Source organism: Embiotoca jacksoni, unplaced genomic scaffold (assembly GCF_022577435.1).
Source record: "Embiotoca jacksoni isolate LCO1_2020_lvr unplaced genomic scaffold, fEmbJac1.0.p SCAF_17, whole genome shotgun sequence".
Lineage (NCBI taxonomy): Eukaryota > Metazoa > Chordata > Actinopteri > Embiotocidae > Embiotoca > Embiotoca jacksoni.
Genome location: NW_027185307.1, coordinates 4,944,995 through 4,971,710, shown reverse-complemented (window position 1 = coordinate 4,971,710; position 26,716 = coordinate 4,944,995). Strand labels below are relative to the sequence as shown.

The following is a 26,716-nucleotide window of genomic DNA, read 5'->3' as shown; positions in this document are numbered from 1 at the left end:
AAACATTCTTTGGCTAGTAATTATCAGCAGCTGCCAAAATTGTGAAACAGGTACAACAACTTCTATACTGTGAGAGCTGCGTAGCCCCTATTCACGCACACAATAACCTTCCAGCCTGAGGCTGTCTTTTACAATGGTCGTCATGGAGGAGAAACCGGAACACTGTGTGATTAGTAGGTAACAGATTATTTTAAAAAGTTCACAGTCGGTGCCCTGTATCCACTTTGTAGTGCAGAAACATGCATTTAAATATTCCTAGTGGTGGAGGAAATACCAAATCTATCATCGAATACTGAACATAAAAGTCCAGAGTATGATCTGCAGTGATGTCACAGATAAACTTTCTCAGAATACTTGTTGTTTTTACAGAGGAAATACTGCCCGCATGGATATGGGGTGGCTCCTATCAAAGGGTGGGCTTTTTAGCACATAAATCCAAGAGATTAAATGGTCCACATGACAGCAGCCAGCAAGACCCAGAGTCTGGCTGAGATCAGTGCACCATACGTTGGATGACATGACATCAGGACTGGCATCCTGCACCCCGTCATTTGGGGCAGCAACGCTGAAAATATCAGGCCTCGCTGTGCAGCTGCAATCGGAAAATGGATGAAATCTCAGAATGGGTGGCCCAGTTTAGTCCCCCGAGGCTGCTGGCTGGTTTGATTCTCCTCAGCAGAAAACTGTTATATACTAAAAGCCTATGGGGGAACCTTGGTAGTGATTAGCCCAGTTGTGATGGGAGTAAACGTAGCTTTAGGGCATTTTCAGTGGGTGAGCTGGTAAACTTGTTGCATTTCAGAATTCGGTTGGTTTCTTATCACACAGAATAAAGACATAGAAAGTGAACCATGTGAGAAGGTTCAATTTGCTGACTGGTTAAATTTGTCTGGTGCAGGTTTTAGGAAGTAAACACATGAGGATGGTCTTGAATAAGTTCCTGCCTATCCAAATATCAAGAAGGCAACAATTTTATTGTTAAGTAAAAGTTAGACCTTGATTAAGTAAGCTGCTAGGAACTGCTCATCTACATGGTGGGAAACCAAACCAGTATCTGAATCGACCAGATTCAGGCACATGGGTTTGAAAAATCCCTCAGAGAGGAGTGTTACGCAGATGGCAAAATACCCCACACATTTTTACTTGTAGGTCATATTGACTGAAAAATGTGTGATGAAAAGAATTTATAATCCAATGCCCAAGTTTAATGTCAAAACAGGAAGTGATGTGCCCTTTATGTTGCGAGGTGGAGAGTAACGACGTGGTGAGAGTGGTGAGAGTGGTGAGAGTGGTGAGAGTGGCAGTTGGGCGTCAAGCTTATCTTATTTTCATGCAGGAAACCAGTGAATATTTACAGACCTGTGTATCAGATTTGTGTTTTCATCAGTCATAACCATGGTTCCCTCTATTTGACTAAGTTGTTAAGATCCCATACGATGCACACCATTCATTTGGAAGATATTCCCTCATTAGTGTTGATTATGTTGTTACAAAACCTCCTATAGATGTCAAGCTGAGCTGATATCTGACTGTAAAGGTCATTGCATAATATTTGCTTATTAAATCATTGAGTGAAAAATTCTTCCTCATATGGAAGCATCACTTATTCTTTTTTTCTGTAATTTGTTGCCTGTCTGTTACTTTTTACCCAAAAAGTGTTAAATCATGTTGCAGTTCTTATCAGCCGACTCCACAGAGTGACTTTTCAATCAGAAACTGAGGTGCAACACTCACGCTGACTTCCTGCCAGATGCTTTGAGTCTGTACATTTCACTCTGACTCACTCACTTTGGAGAATAAAAGGCAGGCTAATGAAATCAAGTCCACTGCTCACAGGAGCCATAAAATGACTGCTTTTGTACCGTAGCTAATTATTCATCAGGGCCATACTAAAGATTAGCGTGGATATATATGAAGAGGCAAATCCTTAAATGGCTCTTTTATTGTACCTCTACAACCCTCCACCCCAACCCCCGTTTCAGATACGGCACTGGCAGGCACCCTTGTGAAATGACTCTAAGACATTGTTCCTGTGTTATCCTGAAGACACGAAAGGCTAGTTAGGGCTGCCTTTGATAGAGATGCCCTGCACCATTTTAACATGTGTGTTATCAGCAAGACAGATAATTACTGAGGCTGGGATGTGAATAAAGCCACTCGATCCTCCGTCTCCTTCTCTCTCCAGGAATAAAAAATAATAATGTGTAAGGATTGCGGGCTTATCTAGTTCTATTGTGCCACCAAAACTTCTCGGAGGACATCTTAATACACCAAAAACATGGCAGCCTCTTGAACTGACAAAGTGCTGCTTATGTTTCTCGTAGGGGAACACAGTGATTTGCTTGCTACTTTTCCTTAGAACAGACAGATTAGAAAGCACAGTACATGAGGATTATTGTTTCCCCACAACTGCAGAGAGCAGTCTTAATTCTGTTTCATTGGAAGCTGAATTAAATGTAAACTGAATAGTGATTAGGTGTGCAAAAGCCTTGAATCAGTGCACTTTTTTTTTAAACCCAGCTGTGCGATCTCAGGCAGTACAGTAAGGTGAGCCTGAGGAGCAATGGGTGGCTCTCTCTGAGCTGCTCACCAGCTCTGATGCCCCCTACAGGACCGAAGCTTCTGTACCACAGAGACCTGCAGTCAGAAGCATCACTTATTGCAGTCAATTGAGCTAAAACAGTGGAGAACTCAAGCTGCATGTGTGTCAGGCTTAACCCTGAAGGCCCAGTGAGCGTGGTTGGAGAAGTAGGGTCAGGGAACTTTGAGCCATATGAGTCCGAATCCTTTTTTAGTTTCAGTTCCCCTGATTGGAGAATTGCACAATTTCAGTAGTTTAAGTATGAATGGATGTTTTGACCAGAGCTCTTTCGCCACTGTTTGTAACAGTTTGTTTACAGCGAAACTCATCAGAAATCTTCTCAGATAAGTGTTTTCAAAGCAGCATCTGTGAATGCAGGAATAGAGAAGGTTATTCATAACTAAATCTTTGGAGACTAATGTCCAAACAAGTAATATCGACAAGATTTGTTCTTTTTTTTTAGTCCACTAAACTCCTTCTCTTCCAACTCTGGTCTTCATTCAATAATGTGTTCGGCTATAAATGTACATTCCTATGAATTCTGTGTGAATCATAAATAAAAACAAAGGGACATTTATTGTGGATGATTTACCAACTTAGTGTCACATGTCACACCTTTAATGTCACTTCTGACCAGATCATGTTCAGAATTACATATGCTGCCATTCAAAAGTGTCTGTGTTTATTTTTGGTGCAGGCTGAAGTGGGTGACAGACAGACAGACAGACAGACAGACAGACAGACAGACGGAAAGACAGGTGGGCTGTTCATACACAACCAGAGAACAGCTTCTTTGTTCACATACAGTAACTGCAGTGAGTCTCTTGTTTGCCCATTTAGGCTCCCTGAAAACTGCATCAGACCATATAGAATCTGCACAATATTAATGTGATATTGCTATAGGAATTTAAAGTGAGTATGGTGCAGTACAGTTGCCATAATACACGTCATTGTAGTTTTGTGTTAGGTCTTGTGATGATCCAACAAATCTTCTGGGCAATTACAGATCAACTCTGATGTGTGTGTAATATCCTTATGAAACTATTCTTGTTTTTCATAAGGATTTTCTGTGAGTGATCCAAAATAAAAAATAAAAAATAGATTTCATTCAAGATGTCTCACAAACGTAGAGACGCCATCGGGTTGGTACATTTTATATTTAATGTGACTTTCTGATGTGTCCAATAAAAGCTACAGGCTGGGAGAGAGAGACGAAGAGAGAGAGTCAGCTGGGTGAAATCTGCATATCGATTGCGGAGACCCACACACCAACACACGCACGGGAACAATCGCGCGCATCCGCGTACTCATCCCTCGTAAAGGGGCGTGTGGAGCTGGCAAGGACTCAAACCCTCTGCATTCACATCAGACGAGGAGCGGTGAGCGGTAGCGCACAGAGAGACGGTCGGAAAAAGAACTTATATTAGATCAATAAGGACTTTTATTTTAAATCGACAGCGCTCTTTCTCTCACTGGGACATTTCTGGACTGCCTGTTTCCCCTCACGTTGGTTGGACTTCAGTTGTGACATTGCTGAATAAGAGCCAAACACGGAGAGATCCGAAGAGATCCGCGGTGAAAAGACTATTCTGTACGCGGAGAGGAGAGTGTGCATCGGCTGTGCGTCTTTGCGCGGACTGGACTGGGGTGCGTAGTGCAGTTCCTTTGCGTATAAACGAGAGGTTTGGGGGATAAAATAAGTGGACTTGATTTTGTGGAGCTCCGGAGAAGATCTTGTGTCACATAAACAGAATCAGAGGAGGGCTATCGGATCGTACACTCTGCTCCACGCATGTTGGAAGTGAAGAGAGGAGGGCTGGATGCCTGCGGGTTTGCGAGTCCTCAAGACGCAGGTGAATGCAGTTGTTTTTATTTGACTTGTGCCAATGGTTGAAATAAATACTGCGTTAAAATGCACTGAAATGATAACAGTTATCCATAATTGTCCCCTGATTTAAAATCTGGCTGATACAATACCATTATTATTTTACAATCGTTTTATTGTTCCCATTTTTTTTCCAAAACATACAAAGTGTGCATATTAATTTTTATTTTATTTATTTATTGTAAATTATGGGGTGCCTTGTGATGTGTTTATGCAGGATTTTGCACATTAGTATTGTACGTGCTGATTGTTGAGTACCAACCGGCCCCGCTCCTCATTGTGCAGTGTGACCCAGTAAGGGCAGCTTTGAGTAAGCGACTCGAGGCTACTATAATTTACGCTTTAATTGATTTCCTCTAAATTTCAGAGTGCCCGTTTAATGGTGTCACTGTTGTGGGGCAGACTTTAGCAATCGGCGCATCTGGACAGCTATGGTTAAAAAAGACATTCAAGAGAACTACAAGGAGGGAAACACTTTCTGTCATTTAGCTCCGGAGCAAACGGAGGGCCTGGAATAAATACTGCAGCACAGATATGTTTCCATTTGAGCTGGAGTATCAGTGTTTTAAAAGACTAAAGGACACATAGGGAAAGTTGTGTTGATTAGGTAGTTCAGTGTGTCACATGAAGTGATCAGAGTCAGATAGAAGCGGAAGAGGGCATCCTGAGGAAATACCCCGACAACATTCTTGAAAATCCAGACTTAAATTAGTTAGACTTAAATTTATGGCAGCATATTTTCACCAAACTGCATGTTCTGTTTTTTTTTCAATGGTAAATTGTTAAATAGTGACTTGAAATGTTCCTGTAGGGAGTCCTGTTCTGTCACTACATCTCCCATTAATGTCTGGCTCCTTTTTGTAAAAGAAGAAAAAGGGAGGGGGGCAGAGAGAGAGGGTGAATGAGTGAAAGAGAGAGAGGAAGGAAGAGAGAGAGTCATGTCACTTAACGGACTGCTGGTGCTCTGTGACTCAGTGTGCAGCTCCGCTTACATATAAAGACACGGGGCTTTTCAGACATAGGTTGGCTATTTGTAATCAAGCCAATCATCAACCTCTCCGAGTCCCCACGTTGAGCCTATAGAAGCACGGCGGTCACAATTTGGAGAAGGGGTGTATCCGTGCCTTCATAGTCTTATTTGTATCAGCATCAGCCCTCTTAGACAGATTGGGGAATGTCCAGAGAGCACGGCCGCGGCACGCATTCATAACCTGCTCACATCTCCGCCTATTTTTCTTTTTCTATTTTTTTGCACTCTACAGCAAAGGATTACATCCTGCCCGGGCATCATCTGAAGGAGTAAGGACGCATAAGGGGGCTGGAGTGGGTCATTTCTTCACGTATCTGGCGCTTTGGCTTCTTTGGAGAGGATATGGCACGGTCGGCGCTGGAGAGAGGAGAGCAGCCGGCACAGGCAAGAGGAAACAGGAGCTGAATGACAGGATGCCAGCGACCTGAGCCCGCACTCAGATTAGTTCCAACTTCGTCTGAAGAGACACTTCTCTTTTATTTGTTGAATTGAGAGGAGGGAAGAAGAATACTTGCCAAAAATCTTTTGGAGGAGTTTAATCTCGGAGCAGTTTTTTTGTATGCGTAATTTTATTTTTTTGGTGATAAAACAAGGATGCATTGTGGATTAGTTTTTATCCTGTTCATAGGAATCCTCTTGGTGGTCAAGGCTTTCAAAAACGGTAAGTGTGACATCTGATATCTATATAAATAGCGGGTTTATGTACTCTGCAAATGCGACTAATCCCAATATTTTTTTAAAAGATTAGCCCTCTCTGATCTCCGCTGATCTCTGGGCAAACGCACAGGCGCTCACCTGCCCATTCTGCCAACACCTAAAGAAAAGCCCTTTTATAGTATTACTACTCAGGCTTTAGCGTTGCTCAATCGTGCCTTAATAGGAACTTTATTAAAGCCCTCTTTAATTGTGTTTTACTCTTTAATTGTTTTAATTTGTTTAATATACTCATTTAATATTTTTGCCGTACAGTGTCCTAGGTTTTGTTCCCTTGTTCCTCCCTTAATGCCATTCAAATGTTCCTTTATAGCTGACTTAATGTGCACAACTACACTTTCTTGTGAGACTTGTAACCTACAATAAAACAGTTTATTGAGTTTAAAGCCTTTTGGTGTGGAAAGAAGTTTAAGTGCCACTGGTTAAACATGTGAGTTGTAATGAAGTTCAAAAAGTCAGCTCAGAACCTCGACTTACACAACGTCCTCATCTTCTATTCTTACGTTATGTGTTTCGTTTCTACTTTTATGTATTCCGATTGAAAATATTTCCAAGAGGTTAATGGTAGAGCAGCAGATGGCGGGCGCTTTAATAATTAAATTAAATTTAAAGAGATGAGTGCAAATGAAGATAAATATGAGAAGCAGCAACCTCTGAAAAATAAATGATTATTACTTTTAATGATCAAACACACAGGGAAGTTTAAAAGAGCAGTCTGCAGATACTGTGACTTCAGGCTTCGGCAAAACCAAACTTCTCCTGAAGCTACGACCCTCCATTGAGACTTCAGTGTTACAATATGGACCACTAAACAAAAACTGTTAATTTCTTATCTCAGAGTGACGCAGAAGGAGGTTTATCCTTTGTTTGTAACTGACTTAAATTGATGGGGTCATTATAACTAATTTCTGATGATTACACATATTTTCTCTCTATTGTTGTTGACTAAACATCAAACTTTATGTCAATACTTTGAGTACTTTGCTCCAATTTTACAATTAAAGTGCGTAAAAGAAGAATATTTCTAAAACATGTATTTATACATTATTCAGGCTTGTTTCTGATAAACACCCATTGTTTGACTCGATCCTGACATTGCAATAAAAGTTATACGAAAGATTTAGCTCTCTTTTTTTTTTTTTTTCTATTGGTGTAAGAGATTGTCCTCAGCAAATCAGATATTTACCTCCTTTTAAGTCCAACTCTTCTTCCATCAGCCTAAATTTCTGTTGCTTCTCCCCTTAAATATTTCCTCTCGCTCCCCTCTGCAGATAAATGCGGAGGCAACATCCGAATCTCAACCGCCAACTACCTCACGTCGCCCGGATACCCCATGTCTTATCCCCCCTCTCAGAGGTGCGTGTGGGTGATCTCGGCGCCGGGTCCTCACCAGCGGATCCTCATCAACTTCAATCCGCATTTTGATCTGGAGGACCGGGAGTGCAAGTAAGTACACAACGATTTAGCGATCTTCTCCATGAAAAACAGATGTGCTCTTGACCCCTCCCTCCCTCCAATATGGGATTTTATCCCCGGGGCCCCAATTTGATCTGAAGTTAGTCGGGAATAAAGCGGGCTAGAGTGGACCCTGTATCAAAATAGTACAGCAATGCGCTTTTATGCCATTAGTGATGGGGAGCTTTTCGATGTCAATGTCCAATGAGATATAGTGTTGATGCTCTCCACACAAACAGACCCACCTCTAGATTTATGTGTATTTATATTTGATAGTGTGTTCCATTCATACGAATATTGTGTGAGTATGTGACACTCATTCCTCCCTCTCCTCGTGCCCTATTGCACATGAAACTGCGCCATCTAGTGTCGGCAGGCACACTGAGGCCGTGTTAATGTGATCCTGCTCTGGCAATACATAGGGCAGCAGGAATGTCTCACCCCTGCCATTTGGTTTTGGAATGTCCTTGATTTTCGTCTTTGTGCGATGAAGTCACCGCGGCTTTAATATTGATTTGAACTGCTGTGCTTTTGCAAAAAGGCTTTGGAGGAGAACTATTGGGCCAAAACCTCACCAGACGCCATGAGCTGTGGCTACTTTGTATCCTGGATGAAAAAAAAGATCCATCTTAATGAGCCATTTACTTTCATATTCCCTCTTAAAATCCAATTACTCACCAAATAAGTGAGAAATTCCAAGAAAAGGTTACATAAAAAAAAACAAGCCTCAGCTCATTTTAATTTGGCAGTCAGTGTGTTAAAGTCACAGTTGGAACCAAGTAAAATTCTCCACCTCAGATGGGATTTTTTTTTTTCACTCAGATTTCCCCTTAAAACTTAAAAATACCCTTTAAAGGTGGACCTCTCAGTGACAGTTAGTTACTGATCCTTATTTGACTCGTAAGCGACGAGCTGTCTCATCCAGCGGCTAAGCGGCTAACCTGTTGTCAGATAGGTAGTTTAAGCCGATGAAACCAGAGACAGACAGTAATGTGATGAGTCTGTGTCAGTGCGGCTGCCCCGAGGTGAGCCTTGCCTGGGCAGACTGCCTCACTCTGATTGCCTGTCTTTCTGTGTGTGTGTGTGTGTGTGTGTGTGTGTGTGTGTGTGTGTGTGTGTGTGTGTGTGTGTGTGTGTGTGGTTTTCTGCGTGTGAGGTGCCTCTGCCCTGCTCTGTCTCAGCTGTTTGTTTACGCTGCAGGGCTCAGGAGAGTACGGGGCTTTGCTGGATCCTGTTACTGTATCCCCGCTCCACCCAAAACCTGCACCCTACGCTTCTTTTGTGTTCCTTGAAAGGCCCCTGTATACGCTTGCAGGGTTTGTTTTTTTTAATCCCGGATCCAAATCCCTCTTTAACCTTTTCTTTACTGCTGTCAGAGATTTATGGCAGACTGAACGCTGCTGTCTTTTAAAGGCTGGATGCTCCTTGACAGTTCTTCTGGGTCCGGTTTCAGCACCAGGGGGACTGTTAAGCTGTCCAAGATCCTCAGTTAGAAGCAGAAAGTGATGAAAAGCCACGAGGAGGAGGAGGGTGCAGGGGCCAGTAACAATGCTCGTGTTAATCAAATTAGTCAGGAATGAATTTCCTGTGTCTAAACACATGCGAGGAAGAAGAATGCAGTCCCTTCAGGCACAAGGAAGTCGGTTTGAAAGTCTTTGAGTTTAGTGATCCATCGATGTATCATTTGCAAATTAGCGCTGCTCTTTCATTTGGCAGCCGCACTGAATTTGCAGATTGCGGATTGCCAGTTATTTGGCTGTTCATAAATGTGTTAGCAGATGAAGTTTGTGTTGTGGATGTGTTTACATCAGCGAGCATCTCTACCTCTCCCTCTTCCTCCCCCTCCTCCTGCTCCTCACTGCTTTCCTTTGCTCATACACCATACATGCATATTCCTTACATTTGAAGCAGACACAATGCAATACCAACAGTGTGATCAGGAGGTTATAAACCTCGTGTCTCGAGGATACGTTAACAAATAACCCAGGCAGATGGCTGTGAAACATAAGTCAGTCTGTAATTCATGTGGGTCGTGCTGAGATTGCGCCGGGGAAATGGGGTCATCCTGACCAAGGGGCTTTTCCTATTTTTAACTTGGTGTACTGTTTCATTTTTAATGTTGTTAATGGAGTGGTTTTCATGGGACTTTAGTTCCACTTCTTGATATATTGCGTCTCGTACAGCTTCGCTTTGGCTTTAGACAGAAAAGACAAACCATGGAAGTGAAATCCATTTTCCTCCTTAATTTCAAATGATCATGTAACATGAGGCAGGATTATCATGCTAATCGCTGACAAGGCATGTCATAGGAAATTCAGTTATAAGCAACGGTATACAGTCACTTATGTATCTGCAGACAGTAGTTGGGTGTGATTTGTGTTGGACCCATCAGGATCCCTGTCGCAACCCCACTCACTAAATCAGCCCTTACATAATGGAAACTGATGAGAGCCAGAATGGCTTCCTTATCTGATGGACTGGCAGAGTGGGTGGAGGTGGAGGTGGTGGGGGTGGGGGTTACAATGCATGCTTCAGTGCATTGCCTTGCAATCTAATTAGTGGGCAAATGGAACACACATGCACCACATGTTCTCCAACATGGCTCTTATCAGCAAACCAAACAAGAAGCACTCAAAGTGGTGCTCGTAAAAAGAAAAACAGCCTTTACCGAGTGGCGTCTGGCTGCGCCGGTGTTGTTGCACGTGTGCGCTACCCTTGACAGGTTTGTTTGGGGAAGTGCAGAGGCCTGTATCCTGAGAGCTGGGGGAGAAAAACACTTCATCACAGAGATAAGGGGACTAAGTGAGCCTTGCGATTCCGAATGCAGAACGTGTTTACCTTTCACGCACCATTGTAGACTTTCACAGAGTGGAGTTTCGGGGGCCGCCCTCGCTGCCTCTCACAGCTAATGAAGTTTGAGGCAAAGGCGCAGGCCGCATCAAGGCAAATATTTGAAGTCAGTTCCCTCTCAAAATCGGTGGAATGAGCGAGCCAAGCTCAAGTGAAAAAGTGAAGTAAATAGATATGGTTTTGCTGAGCTCCCTTTCTGTGCACCCATTCTCTCTCTCTCTCTGCAATCTGATAAGGGCTGTCAGCCTCATCGGGCTGCGGCAGCCATCTGAGGGAAAAATGGAGGTTTCAGTGAATTTGAATCTAAACAAGTGGCAGGCAGGTTTTACACAAAGCACACTGAAGGGCAATTTATCCAATTTTAACGACATGCTGTGGTTCTTATTGTTCAAGTTTTATGTTTCGATGACTGATAAAGTTTTGAACTTACTTAAACCTTGAAATCTTGTATCCTGAGCTGCAGGCTGTTCTCTCCACCTCCTTCTCTCCTGCTGACTTGAAGAGGATTACCAACTTTCCACAGATATGATGTACTCCTGACAACATTATGAATCATTGATAGCAATCGGATTTGCTGACCAGACCAAAAAAATTTTCTTTCTTCAGCACACTGAAATCCCGTGCAGTCAGCCAGTCAGTCAGAGGCTGTCTCCTCTCACGCAGCCCTCCCCCGTTTCTTTGCTTTTCTCTCTGTCTGGATGGTATTTTTCTGGACCTCACTGAAATTCCAGTGTGACCCTGTGTGCAGGAGACGGAGGGTGGGGTGGTGTGTGTGTGGGTGTGTGTGTGTGTGGGTGGGTGTGTGTGTGGGGGGGGTCCAGATGAGATGTATGGCAGGGTGGTACTAGGTAGCGGAGATATTCGAGGAATGCCTTCTAAAGCAGCCCTTTGTGGGGGGAGACAGAAGGGAGAGTCAGTGAAAGTCTCCCCTCCACACCACGCTTCAAAAGTCTGCGAGAGCCCCCCTGCCTTCAGGTGCCTGAAACTCAAAGCTTGGAAAAGCACTCTTTTCCTCTTTTTAATTGTTAGCTTTCTCCTCTCTCTGTCCCCCCCGCCCCTTCGCTGCACCCTCCCGCTGAGCTGCCCCCGTGGAGCCGCTGGGCCTGCTGGGAAGGCAAACATTCTCTGCTGCTTACCTTCTACAATAGACATCCTGCCCCTCCTGGCATCTGTGACCAGGCCATGGACTCCAGAAGAGGAGCTTGGGAAGGGGGCGGGGGGATTATTAACCTGCCTTGTATCTATAGCCGGCTCCTTCTTTGTCATGTGGAATCCCACTAACTCCACTCATACGGTCATAGCGGCCAACAAAGAGTGCCACCTGTTTCTAGGAAGTGAGAGTGGAGGACAGAAGGCGCTTCAGGGAAAAGATCCACTCAGCCACTTTTCCTAAATCCCTTGTTACCCTTCCACCTTAAAAGCATGCAGCAGCTCCATGATAAAGAGCAGTGGAGCTTCACAGCTGGGGTGCGAAGAGTCAGAGTAACCCCTTGCTCTTTGCTCACCCTCCTCTTCGTGGGCAAATAAGAAGAGGTGGGCTGTGTGATTGTTCATTAGCCGTTGTCATGGAGGAAAGTAAATAATCCAGGAACCTTTTTTTAACAGGCCGGTGGCGGTGGCAGCTTTTAAAGAAAAGGAGTGCCGTGACCTCGAGGGCTGTGGGGATGGGGTTTGGGATTGACAAGAATTGTTGGAGATACTTATGGCCTGTTAGCGAGCATTTATTTCTGCTGTCAGCATGTTCCTTTTAAAAAAAAAAAGCGCATGTCACAGGAGCAATCCATGCTGGGGGAGTTCAAAGCGGTACTGCAAAATAGGCACGGCAAAATAGAGTGCGTAGGGCGACACCGCTTCTTTTAACTACCAGGTTCGGCAAAAACAGCTGAACAGCTGGTATTTTGTGCAGCGACAGACTCCCACAGTTTGTAACAATGGAAATCAAATTAGACCTAAAATTACACTGAAACAGCGCACCTTGAAAGAAGCTTGTCAGCAGCATCACAAAGAACAATCTACTTTGAATATGTCTTGTTTGCACTTCACAGCAATTATAACAATCCTTATTTTGTCAGCATGTTAAAACTTCCCCAGACTTCAATTTCTATTCGGAAAATATCGTCCCAATTTTCTACCTGCAAGACATAACTGTGAGCGAGGCAGGTGAGCCGTTCAGAGCAAATGGAAGCCACACTGCTGCTAAATCTTCAGACGTGTTCACCTTGTTAATTAACCAGAGGGCACAAAAGACTGGACAGCAGACAGAGATGTTGCATCAGAAAGCCATTGACCTTCACTCTCATTACTCTCTTTCTTCTTCTTCATCCCTTTTAAACTTGGAGGGCTGACTCCTTGGCTAATGAGAAGGATTAAAGTAGGTCTGTGCACATGTGTGCTTGCATGCATGCACTACATGTGCGTGTGTGTGTGTGTGTGTGTGTGTGTGTGTGTGTGTGTGTGTGTGTGTGTGTGTGTGTGTGTGTGACCGTGGGGTTGTGGGTCTTTTTTTTTTTTTCCTCATCCACCGGTGAAGTGTTTCACCTTGGCCGCGGCTTGGAAGGGCAGCCTGATTGAAAAGCTTTCTGGCCGTGGCATCTGCCATCCTCCCCGCTGCTCTGTCACCACTTTGATTCATGCACAACCTGACCACAACCGGGAGGCGAGCCACTCTACCTCGCAGCAGGAGGCAGGTCGACTTCACGGCGGAGGAGTAGGAAAAGGAGGAACGAGGTGGGAGAGGAGGAGAGGAAGGGATGACACAAGGCCCGCGCTCATAAATAATCCACAGGATTTCAAGCTCCGGTCGCATATTTGCGGCAGCACAAAAGCATCCCGGTCTCACGTGTCTTGCTTGTTTTGTTTTTCATCTCGATGTGGGAGTTAGCAACTTGTGTTTGCCAGGGACTCGTGTCCCTAAGCTGTTTCTGGCTTATGGCTGGTGAATTTGTTTTTCTTCTTCTTTTTCTTTCCAACCTCAAACCAATACAAGCTTCCCTATATGGAAGTTTCTTGTCAAATGGAGCTCCAGCCCACACAGCTTAGCGATGTCAGCCGTATGCTCTTTTACTTTTTTCTTTTTATCCAAAACAGATTGCTAAAAAAGGAGCCCTGTGGACAGACTCCTGATTAGAGGACAACATTTGGTAATCTCAGCTCTCTATCTGGACACACGTCTATTGACTGTAAGAAAAATTCATACTCATTCTCCTTCCAACGCCGATGAAAAAGCATTAAACACTGAGACTATAATTCAATTATACGTTACTGTTTCCAAAGGACAGTTGGCAATAAGCGCCATCTCCCCCCTCGCTCTGCTTCGTATAATATAACTAGCAACAGGTTTTCCTCTCTTGCCTTTTTTCCCTCCATCAAATGCGGATTTCTCTGTTTATGAGGTTTTATGGAAAACAAGAAGACGTGATAAGAAGGATGAATGAATAAGTTGGGGATATGTGGGTGGCGGAGCAGTCGTCAGGGGTGGCTTACGTTGAAACAGTCCTTCTCTTCTCCACCCGTTCTGGAGGAGAAAGAAGGAGAAGAGGCTCCATGCTTGAATTGAGGAGGGAGTCGTGGACTCTTTAATACCGCTTGTCCAGGCTTGTCAGACATGTTTCGTTCAGTGGTCTAACCTTGAATGGGGCCTATAATTTTGATTGATGTGGCCGTGGTTCCTACGCAGCTTGTTTGTTGCCCTAACGCCCCGGTGCTTACAGATCTACGAGGGGTGGCAGGTGGGAGGGGGGGGTGTCTCACCGACCACAGGGCTTTCTATTCAAACAATCAAGCGTGTCCCCAGAGGGGCTCCGGGTGATGCAAAGTTTGTTTGCGGTGGGTAAGGGAGTAGGTAGGTAGGAAGTAGGGGGCCGTGGACCCTCCTGTCTCAGCCCCAGATCCCCGGGGTAATTTTTGGACACGGTGTTTGCTCTCAGCAGGCCGATGGCTCGCTGGCGTTTCTCCACCACTCAGCCTTGCGTGATTCGGCCAGAGCCGCAAGCAGACAGTGATTGATGGGGCGGTACCCCAGTGCTCTCTGATTGAGTTAGAGCCACTTACAATCCCTTTCTTTGTTTGCTCTTTGCTTGATCTCTCCTCACTAAATTGGCAACATTAGTTGTGGTCTTTCATTTCCATTGTAGCCACCATTAAAAAAAAAAAATTCTCACGGCCCTATTTCTTTTGTTACACGGCAGTAATTGTAAAAAAAAAAAGACTGTAAATTTAGCCTAACAGCAACCTTTTCTGGCATTATCTCAGTAGGGTAGTGCGGCACCTCTGGCGCCTGCCCGGCCTCTCCAGGATAAGGGACAAGAAGGGCCCTCTCCTGCGTGCATACTTCCACAATCTCCCAGGGGATTTCGCCAGAAAGCTCAGGGAAATGATTGTACTGGACAGATGGCCTCCAAGTTGACAACAAAGTTTGATTGTTCAGCCAGTAAATGGAGGAGTCACCTTGCCCTGCAAGTGCTGGCAATAGCTCGCTGGCCATCAGCACTTAAATCAGCCCTGTAATGCCAAGAATTCAGCCTCTCTGCCCGACACCACGGAGGAGATGGACCGCTTGGCATGTGGCCCTCACAGCACGGCCTATTTGGCTTTCAAAGCGCTGCATCACTGGAAAATCTGAGTTCTTTGCACACAGTGGGAACAATGCAGCCATCAACGTGGAATAAAGGATGAGGTTTTAAACAAGAAATATCACCTTCGAGGGCTCAAAAGAAACTCGCCGGAACTGGCAACCAATGTTTACCTGGTCGTGCCCGCAAATATGTGCCCATTGTAGAAACACTCCTTCTATTTGTTTTGATCACAATCTTTGTTCCTCTTCCTGTTAAGAACTAGAACTATGGCTTGTGTTGTCTCCAATTTAATGTGTGGGTTTAAGGTCAGGTGTAGTTTATTCGGACTGTTTATGTCTCTTTAACACTAAAGAGGACAATCGTGGTCCTCAACGCTCCCACGGGAGGTCTGGTCCCAGCCTTCCCCGCTCCAAGCCAAGTGGCTGCATGTCCAGCCAGATGACCGGATCATGAACCACCCAGCACAGACTGCTCTCTGACACCCCCCCCACCCCCCTAATCGCCTTCCACAGCCTCCAGGGAGGACAAAGTAAAGGAAGAGGAGGGGGAACGCCAGGGGGGACGGATAGGACATTTAATTGAATAATTCCCAGTGCGGTTATTATTACCGTTGCCCTCGAGCTTCCTCGCCATCAAAGCCATGTAAAAGCATCTTAGAGAGAGGGAGCAGGCTTCACCCCACTGAACTGTTGACTGAATTCACTCTGGCACCTGTTTGCCAACAACCACTATCAGCTACTCGCGCTATTTTTCTCTTTTGTTACAGTTCCTGTGCTCCTTCTATCAACAACCTGACTTTTCATGCCTTCTCTATCTCCCTCAGCAGTTTCCTTTTCACACCGCCATCCCACCCACACCACACTCTTTCTCTCTTCCTGCCCATTGTGGAGCATCGAGAGAGTTTTGAACAGCACCCAAAGGCTTTACCTCTAGTTGACCTCATCTTCAACTCCACCCCCCCTTTCCTCTCCTCTCCTCGTTTGCTCCCCTTGCCTTCTTTGAATGTCCCTCGCATATACAGCTCATTTACTCGGCGGAGAGCTCCACTATTCTCTCACAGCATCCGAGACAGATAGATGATTTGCCTCCGAACCCCATTTTCGTTGCTGCTGTTGTATTTTCTCGTCAGCCCATAAAGCGTAAAGTCATGAAGCGCTCACGTGGCTAATTTTAGTCCCATGTCAGGTTCAGTGGGTCACTAGCTCAAGGTTGTTTACAATTATCTTCACATTTCCTGATGTTTCTTCTTGTCACATGGTTCCAGCGAAGCCTGGCCTTAATCATGTACATCCTCCACATGCAGCCATGAACAGGATATCCAGTAATAGTTTGACCCCACCCCCTTTTTGTGACATACCCTTAATAAATGGGATAGTGTTCTTTGACCGTCATCACCAGTGTCATGATTTATCTGGCTCTGCATCCTGGTCTCCCCTTTTAGAAAGTCACAGTTAGCCTGATTATGAGTGAACCAAATGACCAGATATACAGATATGATTTTGCCAAGACTTGTTATTTAATGAAAAATGTATGTCCGCAGCTACGTTTGCTCAGATAAAGGCACAATGGAGCTACTGTATTTCCATAAGACAACAAATTCTTCTCCAAATGTGGTGATGATAGCACTTCAACTAGAAGAGACCACAAAAAAATGAAACAATTTAGTGACAAGATTTTGGCACCGAATCGGACCCCTGGGACAGCGTGATCGTGGTCGGTGTAGATCCTTGCAGAGCGCCCCGCAGGACGGCTGCCCCGATAAGGAGTCCTGAGTCCCCTGGTGGTGTAGTTGAAGCTGGGGTGGTGGTGGTTGCCTGTGAGACGAACATGAGATTTTGAACAGTATGAGACGTAATAGAAGGTCTGGATGGGTTAAGTGGGAGGCAGGAGGAGGAATGTCAGTGAACGTGGTTCAGTCTCAACCCTGAACTGCAGTAAATGTCCAGGATAATTTATCCTGCTTCATAGTTTTTCTTTACTGAGCTGTGAGGCTTTGTACATCTCAACTGATGTCAGTTGCTTAAGGGGCTGTAAGGGTCAGATACTTTACATTGTGAACTAAGATATGGATTTTTGAGTCTTCATTATACAGAAGGTTCATGTTGAGGTGAAGCAAACATTTGCTCTCTCCCTCCCTGCAGGGCATGCATGTATTCATACCACTGAGGTGTTCCATAGGATGAGTACGGTGGGGGGGGGGGGGGGGGGGGGGGGGGGGGCGGTGCGTTTATATGAGACAGTTTACAAGTCGGCCCTGCTGTGCCACATCACCCCTTTTTCTCCCCGCGTCCTGTTATTTTTACCCTTGACTTCTCATTGTTGTAACGACGGTGTATCATCTGAGCTGCGCCACAGACCCCTGTGGAGAACTCTCTCCTCACTCACCTCTGCCTGCCCCTCTCTCCTGTGTAATCAGAGATCCTCTCAAATGTCAAGGTGGGACAAATGGGAGCCATTCCCTCTTGTAATGGCCCCAGAAATGGGCTGGAGTGCTTCTCCCTTCCTCCCTCTCTTTCTGAAAACATTTTCATCCTCTTTATTTTTTTGGCTGGGTTTCTTTCCTAGTATTTTTCAGTTTCTTGCCTTTCATTTTGGTTCCTTTCCTAATTCATATCACAGAGTTTCTGGCTGTGTGTTAACATGTTTAACCTTTTTCAGAGTGTATAACTGACATATTGCATAGCAGCTCTCAGTCAAAATGACTATATAATAAGGCCGCTATTACATCGCTGTTTTACTTCTGTGAAGTGTTTCTCTGAAATCTACCCAAAGGGCAGATTTCAGGTGGTTTAATTTTCCAAAGCACACATTTTGAGTGTGATTATTCATATCTGCACACGAACATGCATGTACGCTTTATTTCCTGTAAAGCTGTGTAATTTCCGGCATTCACTTAGCGGCAAAAAAATTGCTAGATGTGCAATTCTATTTTGCCATGGGCAGTTTTCTAATTGACTGTACTTAGTCATTCCTCACACTCATGAGAACAAAAGGAGATGTGAGCTAAATGCTTTGTCCTGCTTGCAGCAATATTACATGCGAAAAGATCATTTTCTATTTGACTCTTAAAAATCATTATGTTTGTACAATAGTTAGGTGTTAAACCTGCCACTCTGTAGACCAGGCCTTTAGGTTAGCTGCAGGGTCATCAACTGGGAACCAGCATTCATGGATGTTTTCTCCTGGTGGCGGGGCAGTGAACAGGGACGTCTCCCTGACAACCCCCGCAGCTAATTTATCACAGGGGTTGCCGGCTCCCCACGTCTTCTCAGTCAGAACCAAAAGCTTGACTGCTCGGCTTCTTCCGAGAGTTACCAAGTGACTTTGTGTAATCCCTTACCCTGCAGTCTGAGGAGGCAGATATTTAAAAATATACAATATTTTCAAAAGGAATTTATCACTTTTTATTTTGGAAATTCAAGGAAACAGTTGCAATCCATGTGAAAATCGGATTATTATCAACTATGTATTTTATTTATTGCAGCATTTTTCTCTTTATTTTCTGCTTGTCAAGGCATTTTCACCAAGAGGACAGTTTACTGTTATATGTAGTAAACATTGTCCTCTTAGAGCAAGAATGAACTTTTTCACCAAAAAGTGTTCGAAATCAACAGGGTCTTTTAAGAAACTATTTTAATCAGCAGTATTATACTACATATTAAAAAAAAGGACTTATTTAATTGTTGAAACTAGTGATGTCTATTCACATTTCTATAATCATATTATTATGACCTATTTGTCATGCTCCACTATTCTAGTAAGGGAAGAGAGGGCAATTGTGTCCAAGTAGGATGACTGAAAATATGCACAGCTCTGCTCAGGCCCTGCAGGCATGTCGCAGTCGTTCATGGGAATAGAAAACAAGTCAGCTGAACATACTTGAACGTACCCAGGGATCAAAGTGCAGCAGGCTCTACATGTGAGGTGAGCCCGGGCGATTTAGACAGCAACAGTGGGAGCTTTTGTGGGCAGCTTTATTTCCCCTGCTTGTTTTTAGCCCCACACCCTCCAAGCACCCCCTCTTCAGTTCACAGCGGTGTGAGTCGGCTGTGTGCTAAGCAGCAAGAATCCCCCCCTTGGGGCAGAAATCTCCTTCTGTCAGTCTGTGCTCATATTTCGGAATAAAGGATTATTGTGCATGCTGCAGAGGGAGGGTGATACAATAATTGAGCCTAAACAGCCAAATTCATTAATTTGATTGTTGGCGACAGCAGATCTCTCAACAGTGTAATTAGGGAAGCTAATGGATGAAGGCATGCTAAATCCATCAATGCTAATGATAATTGCAGTTTAGGAAGGCGTATATGATTCACAAGTGTGTGGCCGAGGCCGCTACAAAATCGGAAACAGCTACGGTATCTAAAAATATGACAAGAGCTGAGTTTCACCGTGTGGTGGAGACACCCAAAGAGGCCCATTGGACGGGTGCAGCTGGGCCATTTGGGTGGGGAACATCCATCTTTTTTGTTGATTTTATCTCCATCCATCTATGTGGAAAGACGGCGGTGAGCAAAGCAATCATGCCCTTCTCTCCTCACCGACAAGGAACCACTTCTAAAGCCATCAGCTCTGATTGGCTGGTGGTTTATTCCGCGGGGTGAGTTGCCATGTTTTGAGGTTCTTCAACTCCTGCAGTAATTTTTCATCAGTGGAGAGTGATGGCCAAAAAAAAAACAAAAAAAAAATGTATGCATCATGGTCAAGCTTGTGTTTAAATGATTAGGTCTTTCCCTTCAATGAAAATCTTAATGTTAGCAAGTCAATTAGGGTTCATGTTTTTAGCTGGGAACATTACGACGTAGACCTGGTTTACTGCCCCATTCTTTTCTTATTTCCTTGTCTGTCCACGCCGGCTGACATGGGGGTCATTACAGCTGGACTGGTGCCCACGGAAAAAGGGAACCTGTTATTCTAGTTCAGGTTAATGAATGTCACGTGCAATAGGGAGGCAGTGTGGGATGGAAAGCGGAGTGAAAGACCATTTTATTTCAGCGAGGTATGTCCCCTCCAGGCTCGGAAAAAGTAACTCGTAGAGCTGCTTGTCTCGGGCCCCCTTGAACAAACGTTAATGATGTTTTGCCGGAGCCCCAAGTGACAGTTTGTTCGGCGAGACTCGTTAATATATGAAGTCTCCGGGCTGGAGTTTTCTGACAGTTGACAACAAGGTCCTTTTTCCTGCTCAGTCTCCCTGGGCCTCACAGAGCTGCCCCGAGTTCGTTGTTTAGGCATTTCCACTTGTGCTACCCAGAGATGTTTTGACATGTCATAGGTGACATGTTTTCATGAAACAGCAAGTTGTTGAAACTGTCAGCCGCAGACAGAGAAATGCAAGTGAAGGGGTCAGACATTTGTTCAGTGTACAGCTGAACCGAAGGCCCGCCACAAAGAAAGAGCTCTTGTTCGGGGGGTTTCCACAGCATGCTTGAGCTTATAAATGGTCTGATTAACAAATCTAACCAATTGTACGAGGCTTATACAGTCTGTCATAGCCTTAGTCCATTGGCTGAGATTGTATTGCTTTTGTAGAACCATATCAAGCAGACATTTATAGAGGGAGGACAGATTATTTCCATGGGAAAGCTTCAGGCAATATGACTGTTTTATTGTTAGGCCGGTGGTTTGTCGCCTTCTCTTCGGCTTTGTAAGGAGGGCTAATGTTTTCCTTTGACACTAGCGGATTGCTTTCTCTCTGCGCCTGAAGAAAGAAGGCAGGCTAATACATTTGAGTTGGTGAAGCGAAGGTCGTTGAGAATTACATTGGCCCCCCCACCCTCCTACCTCGCTCTTTTTTCCCTTTAATTTCCCCACTGGATTGGCAAACCGCTTTCACTATTAGCACTGTGGTAGGCAGCTCACTGTATGTGTGTAATTATCTGTGTGTGTGTTGTGGCGTGTTAGCAGGCCCACCCAGACCCAAAGCAGACCAGACAGATAAATAGGTGCATGGCTCCGCTGGATTGCATTGTCATGAGGAATAACAACAGCAGCAGCAGTAATACAGCATAAAAGGTCACCACGCAGACTCCTGAGAGGAAGAATACTAACTTGAGAGATCAGGAGGACATAGATAAGCAGGAAACCCCAAAACTGAGGGACCGTCTGGGGTTTACAAAGTAGGCCAGATTCATCTACTTCTTTTATGATCCTAAATCGAGGTTGTTAACTGTCCTCTGTCCTCCCTGAGGACTCTGAAGCCTCGAAGTGAGTCCCCACAGGTGTTTAGAGCAATAGATTAGAGCTACATTTAACACAGCTGGCTAAAGGAGAGACTTTCGAAAGGCGTCAAACTGCCCAGCCAAGCGTTTCTCATAATGCCTTCCAGATGATAAGGGCCTGGATGGATCTGTGTTAGCAGAGCGTAGCGTTGCGGACCCAGCGGCGCAGAACCACCAGAGTCCTGGCTGACACACCAGTCATTTAGGCACAAATAGAGACATTTTGGAGAAGGAGGTCTCTTCCTTGTATCTTCCACAGCGAGGACCCCCGAGGCGTGTTCTCTCTTCCATCTGCATTCTCTCCCCTGCTGCGCCGCCTTCGCGAGGGCCATCCAAGCTGATGATGTGCCAGCGTCAAAACGCAATAAACAGCTTTTCTGGAGGTGCAAGGAGCTGAAACAGAAGCAAAAATAAGCCTTTTCTTTTCCTATTTAGACGGTGAATGAGGGGTCTGTGAGGATTGGCAGAATGAAAACATTAGCTCTTCTTTTCATGGGCACACACCACTACTCGCTATACTGTTCACAATATTCATAATGCTCTGCATGCGCACACATTTGTTTGCTCATATATCGGGCATGTATGCTCACAAAAAACACCGAGCGTACACGTAAACATTCACTCAGCTCCTTCAGCTGCACCGCAGCTCGCTCGTCTCTCCTTCTTCATCTTAGTGATGCATCTCAGCATCAATTTTTTAGGCGTCTGGCAATGCTCAGCTTTTGGCAGCTCCGGGAAGGAGAGGAGGGGAGGAGGGGTAAGATAGCTGCAGAGACAGAGGCTCTGAGGTGAATTATAAGTCTGCTGATAGAACAGAGCAGGGCCACAGAAAGATTGATGCTCTCTCTAGTGAGCTGTGAACCAAAAGGAGGAGAGGAGAGGAGAGGAGAGGAGAGGAGAGGAGAGGAGAGGAGAGGAGAGGAGAGGAGAGGAGAGGAGAGATTTTTTTTTCTTACTGTTGTGTCGTCTTGTAACTTGAACCACGATTTCAAGTTAAACTGAAAACAATAAAATGCATGCCTTTGTTCCAGTTCCTAAAATAGTATTTAGACTAAAGTAACGTGAACTTTCTTTTTTGCTCCTGTGATTCAACTCGACTATATGACATCTTTACAACTAAATCCCAGTGGAGCCCTTTAAACTAAATAATGACTACCTCCCCGGCTGTTTGGCCTCAACACAAAGGAGGATAACACTATAAACACCACGTCAAACTAGTATTTTTTACTACTTGTGTAAGCCAATGCGGAGCTGATGTAACAGCTGGAGGCCCAACGAGGAGAGAGGAAGAAGAACTGGTTGAGTCGAGGAGTTTTGTGCCTGTACGGAGGCGATCGTGAAAAGAGGTTTCAAGATTGAAGGGCTGGCTCTCAGAGACTACTGGCAGTTGCTGGTTTTAGAGACAGACAGCAGCTTTTCTTGGTATCAAACCTTGAACCCAACACACTAAAAATTGAAAGGGTAGATGAAGAACAAGAGGACGTACTTGATGCATCTTGACAGCTCCATATCACCTCAGATCACCCCGAGCCGATCTAAAAGACGAGTGAAGTCATCCATCCTCCGCTGTTCCCACAGGGGACCCAATTTGGAGCGATGTCACTTCTGTCCAGCTCTACATTAACTTACACTCTGTACTCCCCTCGCACTCGCCTTAATATTTTGCGTATGAAAACGTAATAGACACCCCTTCCCCCCCCTCTCCCTCAAATCACCTCCAGTAACTCGATTTCTGCTTTACAAATACAATTTTTTTTTTCATTTGACGCAGGTGAAGGAAACCATTTAGTAGGAAAAGGTGGCAACGGGTGTGTGTTGATACATGTCAGGTCCCACCTGAGGGATTTAGACCCCCCTCGCCATCAATCAAAGTGTAAATCGCCGTTTTGTGTAAAAATCCCTGCACTGAGTGAGTTCAGAATCACTAAGGAGGCCTGATGTTTTAACAGTAATTTAGGAATCAAGCAAAACTATGAAAATGGGCCCCTTTTGCCCAGGAGGCACATATTTTCAGAGGAGACAGAAAGAGCGTGTGTGTGACTGCATGTGACTTCACACCTGCTGCACATTATACTCGCGAATACCCAAATTAATTTCTGTATTAATTGCATTTTCTTCATCTGGTTTACGGTGAAGATGGAGGAACAGCGCTGCAGGTGGTCAGTGTTTGGGCAGGAACATATTCGATAAGTGGCCCGCAGAGCAGAAAATGTGTCGTGAATTTCGCGTTACGGGCAATTAGGAAGCGTAGAAACCTGAACCGAAATCTGCTTTTGGAGCGCCGCTCGCCGCCGTCACTCCCAGTCAAAACACAGCGCCCAATAGTCATCCCGACCCATCATTCAAACACGCACACACATGCAGGCACGAGAGCGAAAACCACAACTCAAATGCATTTAATGTACATTTTTAACAACTGCCTGCACACACGCACACGCTGATAACCAGAGGCTGTTTAGACCACCCTGCTTGGCCGGGCGCTCTGATTTCTCCTCTAGCAGCTTAAGTTTTGCATGCCAGAATCTGTGTGTGTTTGTGTGTGTGTCTGTGTGTGTCATGGTTCTCGTTCCCAGTCCTATTTTGAAGCTGTTTTCCTCTTCTGCTCCCAAACTCTGCACCAACTCAATTAAGGGGCCGCTCCCTTCAATAGCCGTGGGTCTGAAATTCCATTTGAATGTGATGTTTGAGTGTGTGTGTGTTTTTAATAGCCTTAACAGCTGCTCTATCTATACACCAACCTGAGCCAAAGGCCAAAATAATATTAACTCCCATATTCTCTTATAGAACAGGCACACACACACACACACACACACACACACACACACACACACACACACACAAACTCACACTGTGAGTGTTTTCCTGTGGTTAAACAGAAAGACAACTGTTCAGCTAAAGTTTAGTAGTTAAAGCAGTTACATAAACCTGACCTCAGTGCTGCTGGGAGCACAAAACCTCTGCTGTATGTGTGTGTGTGTGTGTGTGTGTGTGTGTGTGTGTGTGTGTGTGTGTGTGTGTGTGTGTGTGTCTCAATATAATGAAAGCATAGCCTGCCCACCTGTTCTCTGTGTTTTAACCTGAGACCTCATTAGTACATGGTGTTTTATTTCCACTACATTACCTGCACAATATGCTGTGTTGCTCTGTATGTGGTCCTCTGAGAGTGTGTGTATCTGTGTGTGTGTGTGTGTGTGTGTGTGTGTGTGTGTGTGTGTGTGTGTGTGTGTGTGTGTGTGTGTGTGTGTGTGTGTGCTGTATGTCTTCTTAGATGCACAGTATAAACAGTATGAACTGTAAAGACGAGAAGACGTAAAGGAGACTCAGATTTACAGCTCACCGTGTGACTGACGCTGCCTGTCTTGCTCTCTTTGCTCAGGTATGACTACGTGGAGGTGCGGGACGGCGTGGACGAGAGCGGTCAGCTGGTGGGGAAGTACTGCGGAAAGATCGCGCCCTCTCCGGTCGTCTCCTCCGGAAACCAGCTCTTCATCAAGTTTGTGTCTGACTACGAGACCCACGGAGCAGGTTTCTCCATCCGATACGAGATCTTCAAGACAGGTGGGTGATCATCACAGCTTCAACCTGATGCCCAGGACAAGACACTGAACAGATTACTGATATACACCAACAACCATAGCTATGCTTCATATCATACTTAAAAAATTTCAATCTTAAATATTTTCCATCATCAATATATTCTTGATCAAATCTAGCTCACCATAGCTGAATCTATGAAACCTACGCAGTCCGATGCGGTATGAGAGCCGCAGGAATAATTCCAATAATGAAGCAAGAAAGAGCCTTGCCGTCTAATTTCATGGTTTGTTTGTGATGTAGTCAAGTCATCAGAGCATCAAATTATGCAATCGCAATATGGCAAGCAATATGCTTCATTCAAAACCAATGAATCAATGTCCCATATGTTCCGTAATTGTGGCAATTTTTATCTGCCGTGAATTATAATACAATAAGCAATGGCGTAATTTGCTCAGCGCTAATTTAACAAATGTTGTTTAAGTGTTGTTTTATTGTCACATGACGATCCACAGTGAGGAGATGGAGCAGCCATTATGGGCTGGTTGTGGAGAGAAAGTGAATTCAATCCACTCAACAGGGTTCAGGTTCAGGAAGTGCTCTCAGCGCCGCTGTTGTATGCAATCAGTTTGAGGTTCCTTCCTCAGTGTTTAACCTAAATATAGGAGCTGTGGGTAATTTTAGCTGGGAACCAGGTACGTATGTTAAACCACAAATATTATCATGGGATGTCCATCTTATCAGATCACAGCATAACAAGGAGGAGAATTTCCTGTTGGCCTGCCTTCCTTTGTTTGGTCTGGAAGAAGGAGGAAGAGGAGGAGGAGGAAGAGGAGGAGAAGAGCATGTCTAGAGAGTGACTAGAAGGCAGACAGGTGCTACAGACTCCACTTTCATTAATTAACCTTAGCAGCAGTCTACGGGACAGCCCCCCCTCCCTCCATGACCTCGGAGACGTGATGAATGACTCGGCGAGGACCCTCCCTCCTTTTAATCTGGGCTGGTTTGTGTTTGTGTGTCTGGGTTTGTGCGTGTCACCATCACGGCGGAGCAGCTGGCAGAGTGTGGGTGCATTTATGAGATCAAAGCGACACTCAACCTTGACATACGCAGAGTCGTCCGCACACACCGCCTCGTTCCCCCTCGATGGGCCCGTTAAATCTACTCCATTCTTTCCACGATTAGCTCGGTATTTCCCGCTCTCATCTATTAGCCAGGACTGATTATAAATGAGCTGTGTTAGGGGCCCTTCGGCGATAGCGGAGGAACTGCTGAACACACTCGCAGGCTGCTGAGATATGAGGAAATACAGATCTAGCGAGAAATAAGCGTGGATGTAGATGAAGTCAGGACTCCAGAGTTGGAGCTTGATGACAATCTGTGTTTTTTTTTTTGCTGATTGAAAACAAAGGCGAATCAGGGCTGAGGAAAAAGGCAGACGGCTGAACTTTTTTCATCCGGCTGTTTTGCAGCTAGTTCAATCCCCCTGCGGAGAAGAGCAACATGGGTGTGCCGTGGCTTCCATAGTGGATCCAGACCCTCAAAATGCTTTGAATTCACTGTGTGTTTTGACTACTGCGGCGCTGGCTCCCGCCAAGAACGGGGCTCTGAGATCAATTAACGGCTCTGTTTGTTCGAGCGAGAGAGGGAACCAAGCAGAAAGCGAGAGACAAAGCTAGCTGATTAGCACAGCTTATCAACAAGCAGGGTATTAGTTGGGAAAACATTGTGTTGGCTAACACATGTAACGTTAATGATGATACACAGATGCTCTGATAACGCATGGAGGAACGGCAGGCTGGCGCTTGTGCATGTCAATGAAGGGTAATGCAAAGAATGCGGCCTGTTTATCACTGCGATTATAGACCAGGATCACTG

The 26,716-nt window shown here is 45.0% G+C and overlaps 1 protein-coding gene across 3 annotated transcripts in view; it reads left to right on the top strand.

The window, feature by feature from the left end:
• Positions 1 to 3,890: 3,890 nt before the first annotated feature.
• The window catches only part of nrp1a (neuropilin 1a), a 60,944-nt gene continuing 38,118 nt past the window's right edge, over positions 3,891 to 26,716 (top strand). For 2 of the 3 annotated variants that reach the window (XM_069151328.1, XM_069151326.1), the window contains exons 1-4: positions 3,891 to 4,434; positions 5,729 to 6,157; positions 7,482 to 7,656; positions 24,681 to 24,862. In XM_069151328.1, the coding sequence (XP_069007429.1) occupies positions 6,091 to 6,157; positions 7,482 to 7,656; positions 24,681 to 24,862 (424 nt within the window). In that variant the 5' untranslated portion in view covers positions 3,891 to 4,434; positions 5,729 to 6,090. Of the gene's footprint in view, positions 4,435 to 5,468; positions 6,158 to 7,481; positions 7,657 to 24,680; positions 24,863 to 26,716 lie in introns of those variants that run through there. The other variant, XM_069151327.1, reaches the window with a different exon arrangement.